The following is a 16,412-nucleotide window of genomic DNA, read 5'->3' as shown; positions in this document are numbered from 1 at the left end:
TCGGTCAGTTTTTTCTGACTACTCAGCCTAGTCTTAAATGTGTGTGGTCTCATTGATTTTGAATAGTTTTAGGCGCAGAGTAAAACATTTTGGTCACACACACAAAAAAAGGACATACACTTAACAAAATCACAACCCCGTAGCTTTATTTGAGCAATGAGCATTAATCTAATGCATATAAATGTGAAGAAATTTCAAAAAAAAAAATACAGCGGTAACACTCTGCCGTTACAGTGCAGGAGTGTTTACAATGATGCTCTATAGAAAAAGACCTACATGAATGTGACAGAATGTTTGAGTGTGCAGTTAAAAAGCCTTAAGTGTCCACTGAAATGTGCCAAAAAAAAAACAACAAAAAAATTCATCCCGCCCGATGCTGCTTGCTGTTTTCCCTCTACTCGATTACGTTGAATGTCGCCATGGGGGCTTTAGTCTCTGTTGCTGCAAAGAGGACAAAGACATCAGGATGTTGCAACAGATGTTACTTCCCGTATTCAAGAACAATTTGACACCATATTGAACAAATACACTGCCTAACCCATCCATCCATCCATCCATTTTCTGAGCCGCTTCTCCTCACTAGGGTCGCGGGCGTGCTGGAGCCTATCCCAGCTGTCATCGGGCAGGAGGCGGGGTACACCCTGAACTGGTTGCCAGCCAATCGCAGGGCACATAGGAACAAACAACCATTCGCACTCACAGTCATGCCTACGGGCAATTTAGAGTCTCCAATTCATGCATGTTTTTTTTGGGATGTGGGAGGAAACCGGAGTACCCGGAGAAAACCCACGCAGGCACGGGGAGAACATGCAAACTCCACACAGGCAGGGCCGGGGATTGAACCCGGGTCCTCAGAACTGTGAGGCTGACGCTCTAACCAGTCGGCCACCGTGCCGCCCTGCCTAACCCAAAAATATTTATTTTCCAAATATTTTGTTGGACTGACTTTAGCTTTCATTGCACCACACATTGGCCAATGTGTCCCTTGAACGGAATCTGGACTCATCACACCACATGATGTTTTTCCATTGCTCTAGAGTCCAGTTTTTATGCTCCATTCACAAATGTATTCCCCCTGAAGTTTAACAAGGGCTCACCATTGCTGCAAGTCCTCTTTCCAATTATCCAATTATTCCAATGTTCACTGCTTAACTTTCACATTTTACTGTTGCATAGGGCTCGTATAGACAACCATTCACACTCACATTCATACCTATTGACAATTAGACCCTTCAGTGTTTTTGGTGTGGAAGGAAGCCACCTGGAGAAAACTCATGCAAGCAGCGAAAGAACATGGAATCTATGCTGTCTGTGTCCCTGCAATACTTATTCATTAGAGGACCCTTAGCTTATTATTATTATTATTATTATTTAAATTTAAACGAGGAGGATGTTTACCTGGACAAGGTCCACCCTCAAAGACGATGTCATCGATGGCGATGTCACTCCTGACTGATGAACCTCTGGTTGCTTCAAACATAATCTGGGACAGTGCAGAAAAATGCAAGCAACAATTTGAATTCTCTGTGAATTCTGAGTAATCCAGACCATGGTAATAATCTGCGAAGGAGACTGGACTTTTCTTGTTTGTGGAAGATGTTTCACCTTCAAGCTAAAAGACTTCTTCAATTGTAAACTTAGGTGTGGTGTCTCCCGGTTGATGTCTGTGGTGTGGTCAAATGAGGAGGACTGCTGGTTTAAAAGAGGTGCGGAAGAATACCTAACCCTATGTCCAACTAGAAAAGCCCTTTTTGGAACTGGGTTTCAAAAATGACGATTTCACTTAGTTAATCTTCAACTGCCGGTAATACTAAAAAAGTGCACTGTATTGAAAAAGCCAAGTTTATTATAACTACAGCTGCATTTTTCCGCCTTGCCTGATGTTGGCTGTCATTCTGGTACTCCACTGTGGCCCTCAGCCAGGCGGTGCTCTGCTCGCCGCTTCGTTGCCACAGCAAAATGTCTCCTCCGTCTCTTTGTAGGTGAACACTGAGCTGGCCTGTGCTCGATCCGTACATGTGGTAGAAGAAGCGTAGACACTGAGGCCCCCTCGAGCCCCTGAGAGGGCGGGACAGCAGGCGGACAGTCTGGCCGGGCAGCATGGGAGATGCTTCCATGTACAGGTAGTATCCTGTCAACCAAAGACCATCTCATGAATTGTGAAGTCTGTATGTGTTGCATTTGTGCATTTTGTGTCAATGCTGATAGACGAGCATTTGTACAAATGCTATTGTGCATGACAGCTGAGAATGAAACCTCTTTTTTCTTTGCCCTTAGTAGCAACCATCACTTCATCATTTGCCGATAGGTTCACTCAAATGTCAACGCTGTCCTGCTCCGAGTGGGCATATGTGTGTGGTATCTAAGGAGGTATTTCTTTCATATGAAGTGCTGCATAGTCCAAAAATAACATGTTATTTTTGTCATATACAGCACTTCACATTTAAATAACATGTTCATTGTAATGGTTGTAGTTTGCAGTGGCCTAGAACTGCACTACATCATGCTGGTAGCTCTTTCTATTATTATTCGGGGGGTGGGGGGGGGGGGGGGCTTATTTGGAGTACATACAGTATAATGGAATTATAGAATTTCCCTTGTAATTAATAAAGTATCTCCTTGTCTGTATAATATTCATTTATGCTCAGTGATGTCTCTGTATTCTTCATACTAATTTAAGGGGGAAATATAAATGTATAGTCAGTATAGGACGGTGATTCTCAAAGTGTGGTACGCCGCATACCATAGTTGTGTGGAGGCTCCCTCTAGTGGTATGCAAAAGAATCACTGAATTAATTATTCCGACTGTGTGTAATGTTATAGTAGCTTAAAACACAACGGTACTTAAGTATAATACATTTGCGTTTATTCTAAGAGAACTGTTTGTTTTTAAAAACACGTCCCATGTTTAACTTTTATGTGAAATCTATTTTAATAGAGTCATGTAGGTACAGGGCGGCACGGTGGCCGACTGGTTAGAGCATCTGCCTCACAGTTCTGAGGACAGGGGTTCAAATCCCGGCCCCGCCTGTGTGGAGTTTGCATGTTCTCACCGTGCCTGCGTGGGTTTTCTCCGGGCGCTCCGGTTTCCTTTCCCCACATCCCAGAAACATGCGTGGTAGGTTAATTGACAACTCTAAATTGCCCGTAGGTGTAAATGTGAGTGCGAATGGTTGTTTGTTTGTATGTGCCCTGCGATGACCCTGCCTCCTGTCCGATGTTAGCTGGGATAGGCACCAGCACTCCCGTGACCCTTGTGGGGATAAGCGGCTCAGTTAATGGATGGATGGATGTTACACTGACTTACAATAATATTAAATCTGGAATACCTTTTAGGAATAAAACCACTGCCTTGTTTTTGTTGAACATTTGAGGCCACTACTTTACTGTATTTTAATGTTGGTCATAATCGGGTACATGCAGAGCTGATTATTTTCGGAGGTGGGAGTTGGTGTCAAAAGTTTGACAATCACTTGTATAGTATCACAGAATCACTCAGCATTATTTCACGGACACATAAACTGTATTTATTTAGATGAGTTGGTCGATTCTTACCGAGTCCACTGGTATGATCTCCTCTGGGTCCAGTGTATGAGGTTGGGGTGGGCCCTCTCCTCCACTCCCAGTCAGCAGCATCAGTCTGCTTGTCCTGAGTGTAACCACACAGGCCTGCTGCAAAGTCACAACATCCTGGAAGGAATGACGACATTCCTGCAGCAAGAAAACACAACAAATCAAATCAAATGCTCTGGCTGGTTTGTTTTTGTTCATTGCTGCTTCCTGTCAAAAGCCTTGGTTCAAAGAAGTCTTGACTTACTAAGGAGAAACTATTCCCAGCTTGGTTCGTTTAAAAGAAATCTCTGGAAGAAATGTTACCTGTCACCAACTCACAGTCTCCAAGGCTCATGGTGATGTCATCAAGAGCCACAGAGCCGCAGTCCCACAGGCTCCTGCAGGTGCTGACAAAAGCCACCTGAACAGGAAAGGCAAATTTTGAGCCTCTTCACTTACATCACTTGCAAGAGTTTTAAACATCTATCAAATTCTGGCAGCTTTGAAATCATTGATATACATGTGTACAATGATTATTTTTACATCTGGATGAAGAAATGTTTTCAATGCTGAACAAAGAGTAATGGACCGTGTCCTGTAACAGCAGCTTCTTGGCATACTAAGGAGTCACGTGGTCCTTTTTAAAACTCTACTAGTCACAAATGCCCAAATGATACGTAAATGGACTATTGTGAGAAAAGGAAGGTAGAAGTTCATTTAAACGACTATAATATGTTCCCCTGCTACATCACGGCTCATTATTCGCATCCCCATTGCGTTGTGGATTTTTTAATGTTTTTTTTTTTTTTTTTACAGTGTACAGTTTACAGCACCCATGTATAATACGCACCCCCAGAGTTGACCTAAAAATTCTGGAAAACCCTTCTACCTATGTATAATGCATGTTTACAATGCATGATTTTGCTTCTACCCATATATAAACTTAATGAGCACAACTGTACATATATGCAGTCATACGTACGTATCCCTGTCATATTGGAATGAAATTGTAGGCTACACCTTTTTTTATAACCACAAGGTGGCGCTGGTATTTTAGAATGAAAGTGTACAGCTTTTTCATAACCACTAGATGGAGGCATACATGTTTAAAATGTGAACGTTTTTTTTCATTTGCCCCTATACCTATGTATAATGGGCACTATTAAGTTTTAAAAAAAAATTTAGGGGGGGGGGGGGAAATGCGCATTATACACAAGAAATTACGGTATTTACTGACTGTAATCTCCTTGCATGGGGGAGCCTTTATTATTTTTATTCATTTATTTATTTTTGGTCCCGGTGGCACTTTGAGAAAGAAAGTTTGTGTCTACCTAGTTTTAAAGTCGACTTAGCAGAGTTATACGACCCCCATCCCCCCCCCCCCCCTCCATTTCCACTTTCTCCGCTGACCTTGGCAGGCTGTGATGTCTGGAAGGTCACGTCTGCTGCTATCCAGATTCCTCTGGACTTCTCCCCCTGACTCCAGATCCTCTCCTCGCTGCTGCCCTGTTGAAGATAAACCTCAAGGGCTTGGTCCGTCTGGTTGAATCCTGCAATTTTTCTTGGGTGGTGAGTCACTTGAATATGTGCATTATTAGAGATGTCAAAACGTAAACTAAGTCTCACTTACCCCTCAAAGAGAAGTAAAATCGTAGGCAGTACTTCATGTTTGCAGCCAGTGTCGGACTGACTAAGCGACTCATGTAGCTGGACTGTGTGTTCAGCTTGGAGTGAGCCAACAAGAAAGTCCCTAAGAGACAACATACAATATTTGGTTGTTTTGTAGGAACCATATTTGCATTTCAAAGCTCGATCAACTACTTCCCGAAATGGGAGCATTATCATGTTGTATGTAGCAAACAATATGTTGAATTGCATATTTGTTGTCAGGAAGGGAACACAACCAAATACTACTCATGTCGCTGGAAAATAGGAAATATCCCAGTTGGAGCTTCTTAGGTCACAGTGTTCCAGTCGTAAGTAAAAACAAAACAAACATGGCTACCGATAAGGTTTTTTTTTAAATTTTGATTTTCAAACTGATCTACTTGGAAAGCTACACTGAAAACAAAGCTGGCATTTATTAATTATTCTTTTTTTCAAATTGTTGAAAAATATTAGTTTGCTTGTTTCTCATTTATATCTATGGTTGAATGTATTTTGTTTACTGCCATTTAAATTTACAGCGATGCACCAAACTGAAATGTTTCATTTTGACCAAAGGATTTTCTTTGTGATTTGTGCATCTATTACGGACTTGAACAGAAGGAGCGATGTGGACATTGATAAGAAAAAATTAATCAACTTTGCATTTTAGTAACGTTATGGTTAGTTTAAAATCATTTATGTTTCTAAACATGTATCTGTCCTTGACTGGACTTAATATTCAGCCCTCGAATCCAACGCACTGTTCTCCGGAGAGTGCGGGCCATGTTGACGGTAACTTCCTAACTGGGGAGGAGGAACTGCTCCTTAAATGTATATATTGAATTTGAACCCAACTATCTGGAACTCCCTTATGACCATAGCCCTCATTCATTACATTTATTAAAATCCAGTTTAAAAAAAAAAAAAAAGTGGCATATCAAGGTTACGAGCAGTACACATGGCACAAGAAGGCCCGCTCACAGTTACCACCGTATTCATAGATCATTTTACAGTTGAGACTATGCGAGTACCAGGATGTACATATCTGGAAACAATGAGTCCCAGCCCAGGAACAATGAGTCCCCGCAACATATCGCAGAATACAGATACAGTCATCCTCCGCTATATCACGGTTCCTGCTTCGCGGTCCCACTCTAATGCAGATTGTTATTATTACAGTTGTTACTTTATTTTTTAATTCCGTTTCTACAATATTTTTGCGTTATCCATTGCTCTTGCTCTCTCTTAATATATTATGTGTTTCGGCCTGCCACAAGAGCAAATCTTTTAGAACGATATATTTTCCCAAAAACACACGATAAACGATAGTATCGATGATTTTTTTTTAATGCCATTGATATAATGATATTAGATAATAATAATTCAAGTGCATCCTTTTAAAAAAAAAAAATAATAATTCTAAAGAATATTGAACATTGGCATTGTAATGTAAAACAATAGATACCTTAAATACATAAAAAATATAAATAAAACCAACCCAGGCTCTGTTCACAAAAAAAATGCACATAAACAAATATTAAGCAATATTCAGAGAGTCATTAACAGACTAAAGAGGCCCCAAAAAATGTCTTAAAGCCTGCCAAATTTTATTTAGTCGAAAGCTTGCTGGGTCGTGAGCGGCGCGGCTGGTGCGACACAACAATAAAAATGTCTCGAGTCCAGAAACAACTACCGTGTCCATTGTACCTGCATTTCTCGAACGATAACTCTGCCTCTGATTGGTGAGCATCAAGACAGGATTTGTACTTTCAGTGTATTCTCCCTTTGATTCGCAGTGTGCGGAAGCTCTTCACCAACACTCACATACGTGGAGCGCGTTTGAAGCCATGCGTCTACGGATGCGCATTGAAATCACTTCATGTGTCCCTGCTAATTTGTGTGCGTCTCAGACACAGCACAGTGTCTGGGGACAGTTTGGGTAAACCAAGAGTTACCTTGGCTCAGGCTTTCATGCTGTCAAATAACCTGTTCCCCTACTTTGCTAACGTTGTGAAATGACTAGCAAAAAAATACAAATAAATAATAATAGCTAATGATAATAACTGGAAGATTTCACTTTCCCTCCCAAGTCATCAGAAAAATAAATACTCAAGTTCAGAGGACTGATAACGCTACTTGAGTAGAGTAATGAACTATTTGTACTTGTCACCACTGGTTGTGATTTACGTAAACATTTGGGAACTCTAGATATGTATACTGTATTTTGATTGTACTCGTCTTCTTTCTGTAATGCATGTATTATTCACTAACAAATTCTTTGACAAATGTTAACCAAACAGTGATGTGTCCACGCACCACCACTACAAAACGTTTGTGGGTGTTGTTTAAGTTTGCCTTGTTCTGGTAACTAACAAACTGCGAAAAAACAAAACAAAAGAAAACAAAACACCAAAAAAACAAAAAAGAAACTTCTTATTGGAGAATATCATTGAAGTAGAAAGGTAGTTATCGAGATCTGATGCAACAGCTTGGTAACACAAAAAGCTGTATAGAAAGCTGCGACAAGTCAAAAAGAATTATTAAGAATTATTACCTGCTCCAGATGTGTGGTCCCCGTTTCTAAAAATATTGGGTTTTACAGACACTCTCCTCCACAATGATCCTGTCCTCTGGTCTTGTGTGTACTGGCACAAATCTGACTCAAAGTCACAGTTGGCAATGGAGGCGTCAAAGGTCGGGTCTGTCAGGAAAAAACAAAACAAAACAATTCTATTATAGAAGGTCACTTAGGTCAGCCAACGTACCCAGACGATCGATCCTTTAAGTGGTCTGTGATGTTGATCGTCAAAATGATTCAATATTAACATTTAAAAGCAATATGAAGATGAAGTCTTTCATATTTGTTTCATACGACCCTGTGTAAATGTTCCATCAAGTCAAACAAGAAAAGCTTTTAGCCGCCACTACAAAATGAAGATACATTCACATATAGCATTTTCATAAAATATGACCGCTCTGTGTCATATAAAAATGTAACATTGACATCTCTCGGCTCACCCGTGTCTGAGCTGCAGAACTCAGACGAAAAGGAAATGTCATCAACAGCAACGTGCCCGCCTCTTGGGCTGTTGAAGGACACCTCGAAAAGCACCTGAAGGGTACGCCACACACACACACACACACACACAATGCATCAGGTGGAGGCTTTTTCTTCATAATTACCAGCCCATTTTGTGTGTCTCGCAAACACAACATGACAAATGGCAAAAAAAAAAAAAAAAGTTCCAAAGTTCATTCTGACCTGCACGGAGTACGGCGCTTTTAGGTCCACCTGCACAGGTGTCCACTCTCCGTGTGTCCCACTCCAGTCACCGGAGGTCTCTGGCTCCGCTCTCCACAGCTCCTGGTACTGACCCAGTCGGTCACGGGTGTAAACGGAGAAGAGGTTCCCTCCCTCGTCGCTGCGCTGATAGTGAAACGTCAGGCAGCCGGACATGGGCGCCATGGTCATGGGAGACACCAGTTTGGCCACTTCTTTAAACGTTTTGGAGTAGATGGAGTCCACATACATAAAGTGACCTAAGAACCAAATTTCATGTTATTATTTGTAAATGAGTGGCATATGCTAAACTTGAAATAGTCTGTTGTACTAGAGCGGCTCCAACTACCGGAGACAAATTCCTTGTGTGTTTTGGACATACTTGGCAAATAAAGATGATTCTGATTCTGATTCTGATTCTGAAATATAAACCGTACAGATTTGGACAAGTACCATTTTTATTTTGTTTTTATTTTCCTTTTTTATTTAATAAGGCAAATGCTAGCCACTACAATTACACTTCATAGCATCATGGTTCTATAAAATGTTGGATTTGTCCTCTACTTTGAACTAAATTGGAATGTATGATGACATTCAATAATAACAACAGAAGAGGCCGAGTGAATTTCGTGTATCCAAACTAGAGCACCATATGGAAGACTATATTGATGGTGAGACAAATATTTGTACATGTGTGGCGATCCTTGACATTCCAAATTGCCAAATTTATTTACATTTTGATCATTAGTTGGCCAAAAAAAACCCATCCGCATGCTTTGTTTTCTGGATTCAATTTCCTGTTGCTCTGAACCTGACACTAGTTATTTTAGTATACAGTATTCAAAACTGGCAGATGTTGGCCAAAGAGCAAATCTAACCACGTGAGTCATGTTTTAAAAGACTTTTCAAAAGCTGCCAGGCCTATGAAAATCCCATTTACTGTGTTTAAGCTAAATGACCCTGAAAGGAAAAGTGCACCGTGACATCTTACACATTTCCAACAAATGTAGTTCGTTCAATCAACAGTATGTGGTAATGCAACAGCTTTACAAAGATTTTGATGCTGCCCTAAAAGATACTCTGTCGTTGCTTTATAACGCCATATTAGTGATAAATAATATTAGTGGGGTCACTGATGGTGTGAACAAAAGTTGGTGGACCAGCCTGGACACCTTTTCTTGTGAGCAATAGCATCTGGGTGATTGTTAATGTGCTTGCAGGGCAGTGCCTAAACAGAACCAGCAGATGTTAAGTGACATATTTCAGTTGTATAAGAAATCACTAATGATTTTTGTCATGTGTGGGATTTATAAAATTGCCACTGGAAGGAAAAGATGGAATTAAAAAAAAAACACACACAAAAAAAAGGCACCCCAGACAGTAGAGCGAGCACAGTTTTCCTAGTATGTAGCCAACATTTGCCCGTTGCTACTGCATCAGGTTTTCCATATAAAAAACTTTGGTCTCACCGAATAATGAAAAACTTGGACCACTGACCATAATACAATTAGTCGCAGAAGTATCACAGTGACAGATTGTTTATTCCAAATCCATTGTGGTGGAGTATAAAAAGAATATCTTTCAAATGCTCTCATTGTCAAAGTAATTCTGAAACAAACTGTATGAAAGATGCCGTATGTTGAAAACAAGCCCATTTTGAATTGGTTTCTAGCCATCATTTCCCACTCACCTGTACTGTTGTTGTGTGTGTAATCGTCTGGCAGATTGTTGTGAAGCAGCTGGCCTCCACCACCACCACCACCACCCACGAACCAGTTCACATTAGCATTCCACTGGTTATTGTACCCGCACAGGTGAGATTCCTCAAAGTCGCAGTCTACATGCACAATAGTGAGAGGACAGTGGATGTTTGTGAGTCTGTGCTTGCGCGTGCTTGGCTGCATCTGTTCAATTAATCCCAAACCATATTTTTCCACAGCTATTGATGGTTCGAGGATCACTTTAAAGTCTCCTGTGTGTTCCACCTAAAAGTGTTGTGAATGAGCTCCAGCTGAGTGTTGAGCAGACCATATGGGGAGAACACATGACGCTTGTCATACTGATGAAGGTCAAACCCCAAAAGGAAATGTGCTGGCCAGTCACATGTGCGACAGTCAATTATTGATATGAAACCCCAAATGCAGTTTGATTGACATACAGAGCACATGTTGTGCGAGCGAAGGAGCGACATCACTGACCCAGGCAGTATCCGGGACTTATGTGGATCTCAAAAATGGCCACGCTGCTCCCAGCCTTCTTCCCGGGCGTCCCTTCGATAACGACCTACGGACAACACGTCCGGTAAAAGTAAAAGTGATGTCATCATATCAGAGTTCACTTATCATAAACAGAAAATATTCTTTCAAAATGTCATAGCAGATGTGCTGATATATACAGTGGTTCTATACGTATGTACACTAAACAGACCATACATACATCGGCCGCAATAATATGTTATCCAATACAAGAACTGTATCAAATATGTTCCCTTTATAAAGAATAATTAGTGAGTAAGAGTAATGCTCAGTTTTCATTGACACTGCCCGAGAGGTATTCAACCTAATATCATTGTGATTGTAATTTGCAGCGTAGAACCATACTTCATCATAGTCAGAGCTGTGCAATATTTCCTCAAATATTACGATATGACAGATGCAATATGATTAGCGACTGCTCTCATTATGACACGGTGATATGCTACACCGATCCAAACGACAGAAAAAACACCATATTGAACTGATTGCTAACTTCTTAATTCTGACAGTGTCAATCAAAACTGATCAATATATTCTCTAGAAAGGCAAAGGCTCTTTTTATCATTATCCTTATTTGATCATTTTTATCAAGTCAATCACCAAAATGAACACGGTGAGAATTGTTTTTCATTGAAATACAATGAAATATAACATCGAAAGGATGTAGCCTTATATATTTGATACTATAAAAGTAAAACAGATCGTATTATACGGAAGTACAGTATTACAGCAATAACTGTTAACCCTACAGGATTAACAATTCATTATTACGGTTGTCGTTTGCAGTGCGGTAGGAGAGTGGTGTAGAGAAAAAAATGGGTTTCCGATTCGCATTCAAATTGCTATAGAACAATTGAAAAGGATCGAAGATATATTTTTCATATCTACGTGGCAGGTGCATAATGCGGTATAGTTCGAGACCGATGTCAAAATATATTGTTCAATCTCTGAGAGAGTCACTCAACCTGTAGTGGATCTCATTAGCTTGTACATTTGTACCCACTAAAGTGTCCAGTGAGCGTACGGTGCATGTACAGTATTCTCCCATTCATTTTCTATACTGCGTCTCCTGTCAAGGGTTTCCCGGAGCTGGAGACTATCCAAGCTGAGTGGCGAAAAGCAGACTACACCCTAGATCGGTTGCCAGCGAATCGTTCGCGCTCACAATCGCACTGTCACCGAGTGGGAATTGAAGCTACGGACGCTCCGGCGTATTGTAAATTGCATCACCGACCTCTCGCTCAGATGGGAAAGCTCCCAAACAAACACAGTGCTTCTCATTTGTTTAACGCATTTCTAAGTAGAAAAATCAGCATGTTCGCTTATGTCATAATGTGGCGAGTGATCTAATTTCTTAGCAACTATTTAGTCTGCGAAAGAAAAAGTTGTTTTTAAGACCAGTCTCCACATTGAGCGAAACGAGGTATCATGACACTCTTATAAATCCAAATGTAACCATTTTACTACTGTCATATTTCTCCCCCCTCTGGTCTGGCCTCAAATGTGTTTCCGCGCTCAGGGGCCTACATGTATAGTGCAGACATGACTCATCCTCGTGTCGATCATGACCTTGTCAAAGTCAGAGCCGCCTCTGCGCACAACATAAACATGTGCTCCACTGTTCCAACACAATGTTTACATGACTTTGCCACACTCTTGGTATCGACCTCAATCAGGGCCTGCGTGTGTAATGTCGACCTACTTCTACCTTCTTTTCACAACGTGAACAACACTCCTCATAGATCCTGCAGTTATTTGGACACCAAAAGCCATTTTCTCCCCAGGCACCCTGCATTCATCATACCCAAATGAAGACAGCTACAGTAGCCTGCTGTGAAAGCGTGTTAGGCAATCACCAGGTTTGCTGTTTTGGCAATGCTGTAATGACCGTATTTAACGAGAAACAAATCCCTCAGTAGTTTGTTTGCAGACTTAGGGAGATGGGAAGTAGGGACAGGCAGTGGTGGGCGGGCCTTATGGTTGCGTCCATTGATGTCACAGTAATTCAAATCGTCAAAATAATTTCCTGTATCTGCACCTTTATCCAGCTCCTCAGCAAATGTTAAAGAGCTCTTCCATGACCAACGTTTTTACTGGGTGATTTTGTGCTCACTGATGGTTTTGTCAGGGGTGCCAAAGTCATTTGTGACGCAGCCACGTCTTAGTTATGGTTTTCCTCAGAGGGCCATGACTGCGAAAATCATGTATTGTGTTAGCACCACATCATATCGTTACGTATATCGTTACGTATATCGATTGGGTGTATATATTTTTAGCAACAACATTGAATTCCAAATCAGAAAGTATGGAAGATAGTGGCAAGCCAATATTTTACTGTTATGTTTACGTTAAAAAGGCATTTGTTGAAAATAAAAAAATTTGCAGTTTCCGAACAGATTTTCTGCCAATGCAGCAAGAAAGATAAAGTAGTCATTGCACATGAAATTATGTGGCCCCCCGGGCCTTGAATTTGACACCTGGTGCTCTATTTTTGTAGACAGCACACAAATGCCAGTAGATATGGATTCTTGTGTAAGCGCAAGAATCCACTGTGCTCATTTTGGCCAATTTGGCAGACCAGTCTGCGCCAAGATGTAAAGGAGTGTCCTTGGAGAGGCGTCTGGCAGAGTAACAATTTGGTATCATAAATCATCTCAATTTACGCCTGCTCAGACCACATCGAAGTCCAGGTGCATGCTGCTCATTCACATCTTATGTTGCCACACCATGGCCAGAGCAGTAACGATGCTCCACTCACGCATGAATTGCTGCGGTTCTGCACCGTTGCTGCACTTCTGGATCGCCTCTTTCACGTAGAGAATCCGCATTTCAAGGGAATGAGAGGAGCCGCTTTGATTGGCACCTATAAACACTCCCACAGTGGCACACCCCGCCCACCCTCAGATCCACCGGCTTGCGCTGATCTATGAATTATTCATTCGTTCATTCATTCATTCATTCATTTTCCATACCGCTTATCCTAACTAAGGTCGCGGGCGTGCTGGAGCCTATCCCAGCTATCTTTGGGCGAGAGGCTGGGTACACCCTGAACCGATTGCCTGCCAATCGCAGGCCACACATAAACAAACACCTACGGACAATTTAGAGGCCTCAACTAACTAGGCAGTGTCAGTGACGGTGTGAATGTGAATGCTGATGTGTTGCTAAATGCCCTTCGATTGTCCACGTTTGTCTGCCTTTTCGCCCGAAATCAGCTGGGTTAGACTCCGGCTCTGTACTGGACAAGGATCAGGATGAAAGAAATGGATGGGTGACTTTCTACGTCCAAAAAAAATGAGTGGGGCCCTCAGACTTTAGCGCTGCACTGAACATTTTTGGTGTGGTAAAATGTGAACGGTATCAAAGCTGGGTTAAAAATACTGGCAATAAACAACTTGACATAAACTATAGACTCCAAACACAAATGGATGCTTCTTACCCGAGCAGTCTCAGTGCTGTTGTACAGGTCCATGCTTGCAATGACCCAGCTGTCTGATGGCGTTCGGCTGCTCCACAGCAGCCTGTCAAAGCTCCGTCCCTCTGTGCGCTGCAGGACTTGCAGGCTTCCTGTGCCGCTGATCTGGTAGACCAACCTCATGCAGCTCCACTCACTCTGCTCCAGAACCGGACTCAACAAGACTCTCGTGGCATCTGTACGTATGTCCGAGTCCTGGTCGTCATCCAAAGCGGCATCTACGGCGATGAAACGGCCTGAAATATACGAGAAAATACTGTGACTATTAGATGGATATCAGTTGACGCATGAAAAAGCTAAAGGAAGTTATTCTAAAACGAGGTTAGGGTTGTAAAATCTCCACCGTTGACGTCACACAGCAAGAAAAAAATACTACTACTACTTTCTGATACCATCAAAGTATTAAAATAAGTATTCATGATTATTATTGGAGAAGTTTGTGAATAAGCATTCGTTTTGCTGTAATTGCTATTGTTGGAACATAAGCAGTTTCATTAACTTAAGGTCTGATTTCTAGCTATATGATTTCTAAAATTTTGAAAGCTCACAAAGATTTGGTTCAAAATGCAGCTCACGTCTTGAAATAATGCAGAATTTGAGTTGCGTTATTTAAGCCCCCAGAAATCAATGAAAACATGGGAATGCCCGATTCACAGATTTGGATTTCTTTCTGTGGGCTTAAAGCATCATGATTTGCATGCTTAATATTATTTGGTTTTTTTTTTTAGGGCACGATCCAGCTGCTGAGATTCTCATGTGTGAGTACTGACGAAGAAAATGACGGAGATCTACAATGAGTAAATTGTGTCTGTTGCAGTAAATATATGATGCAATTATCATTCATCAGCAAGCTTTGATCACTCCATATAAACAGAGCCGTCAACGATGCGATTCTTCGCAGCTCTCTTCTCTTCTGTATCGAGTGCAGAGCCGACCCATTGAGAATGCCTAAATGTGCTCTTTCACAGAGTCCAGATGTTCAAGGATGTTGGGATCAATGGAGACCAGATGTGGTTCCTCTCACCAGCATTCAAAAAGTGCGAGCCATCTCCATGGACAAATGCAACATTCTGCACTTTCATTTGTGCTCAATTTCGAAAAAATGACATATAGGAGAGCTGAGGAGGATACAATGTGACATATATGAAATGAGCCCATTACCATCTTTGTGTAGGGTCCAGCTGCTAAAATCGGCATCTGACGTGTAACCGCAGGTGTTGGCTTCAAAGTTGCAGGATCCCGGCAGCAACTCCTTGTGGGCTTGGACGGCGGCTTGAGGGGAGAGGGAGAAAACGGTGAACGGCAAGTATGAATCACAGAAATTGGCATTAACAAAAACATATCCTCGCGCACTCGCACTGGCATCTCCGTTCAAAGGTACTTACCAGCTAGAGCCAAAAGGTAGAATGGAAGCATTGCAAACTTTGTTGGTCAAATCTACGATGAGATAAGAAAAACGAAAAACAAAAGAAGAAAACAGGTTTTTCCTTAAGCTTTGCGGTCTGTCGCCTGAGTGTCTCTCCAGCTCACAGACTGGCAGCACATTGTAGTGCTGACTGTCCCGAATGCGGGAGTGGGTGGGTGTGTGTGAGAGAGAGAGAGAGAGAGAGAGAGGGAGAGAGAGTACGAGAAGGAAAGGGAATGGGTGGAAACAATTAATGGAGGATGATGAAAGAAAAGAAAAGGAAAAAGGAGACGCCAATGAGATTTGGAATTATTCATGCGGGAGGAGCTTTCAGCCCATACAGGACTTTCGGGATTGCTACTGGAAGTATTAAAAACAGCAGAGGTATGGACGGCGATGTATTAGAAGCGGGTTTCAAACAGATGTACCTTAGTGATGTCACAGTCACTCCAAATAGAGAAAAGTTGGAACATGCTTTGACAAAAAACAATGAACTTGTGTAGCTTCTATTACATTTTGAAAAAAAAATGGTTCTAATGAAAACTGCCTTCAGCTCTTTCCCCTCAAGGAAAAATCTGTTCTGCAGCTGGGAGCGCATCCATCCCTCCATCCATCCATTTTCTATAGTTCTTGTCCTCGTGGGTGAGCTGGAAAAATGAAAAAAAATCATTTCTATTGTTTCTTGATTGTTTGTTAGAAAATATTGGAGTTTTTCCACAGTTCTTTGCTGTAAAATCTAATCATCAAAATTACAAGCCCAATTCCAATGAAGTTGGGACGTTGTGTTAAACATACATA

At 41.5% G+C, this 16,412-nt stretch overlaps 1 protein-coding gene across 1 annotated transcript; it reads right to left on the bottom strand.

Annotated features, from left to right (window-relative positions):
- Positions 1 to 120: 120 nt before the first annotated feature.
- Positions 121 to 15,791, bottom strand: LOC133490131 (MAM domain-containing protein 2-like). The gene is made up of 15 exons (XM_061799791.1): positions 15,595 to 15,791; positions 15,371 to 15,481; positions 14,174 to 14,445; positions 10,678 to 10,762; positions 10,170 to 10,316; positions 8,462 to 8,739; positions 8,218 to 8,311; positions 7,754 to 7,900; positions 5,183 to 5,302; positions 4,963 to 5,102; positions 3,877 to 3,973; positions 3,556 to 3,711; positions 1,878 to 2,131; positions 1,399 to 1,483; positions 121 to 441 (listed from the first exon to the last, which is right to left on the bottom strand). Exons 1-15 carry the CDS (start codon positions 15,623 to 15,625, stop codon positions 395 to 397), a joined length of 2,064 nt encoding a protein of 687 aa, XP_061655775.1. The 5' UTR covers positions 15,626 to 15,791; the 3' UTR covers positions 121 to 394.
- Between the last annotated feature and the right edge of the window lie 621 nt (positions 15,792 to 16,412).

This window comes from Phyllopteryx taeniolatus, chromosome 15 (assembly GCF_024500385.1).
Source record: "Phyllopteryx taeniolatus isolate TA_2022b chromosome 15, UOR_Ptae_1.2, whole genome shotgun sequence".
Classification (NCBI taxonomy): Eukaryota; Metazoa; Chordata; class Actinopteri; order Syngnathiformes; family Syngnathidae; genus Phyllopteryx; species Phyllopteryx taeniolatus.
Note: the sequence above shows the minus strand (reverse complement) of the source record. Positions and strands in the feature narration are given on the sequence as shown.

Coding starts and splice junctions, on each gene's coding strand:
- LOC133490131 (XM_061799791.1), bottom strand. CDS start 15,625: ATGCTTCCATTCTACCTTTTGGCTCTAGCTG. Junction 15,482..15,594: donor CTACCTTTTGGCTCTAGCTG/GTAAGTACCTTT, acceptor TCTCCCCTCAAG/CCGCCGTCCAAGCCCACAAG. Junction 14,446..15,370: donor CTGGACCCTACACAAAGATG/GTAATGGGCTCA, acceptor CGTATATTTCAG/GCCGTTTCATCGCCGTAGAT.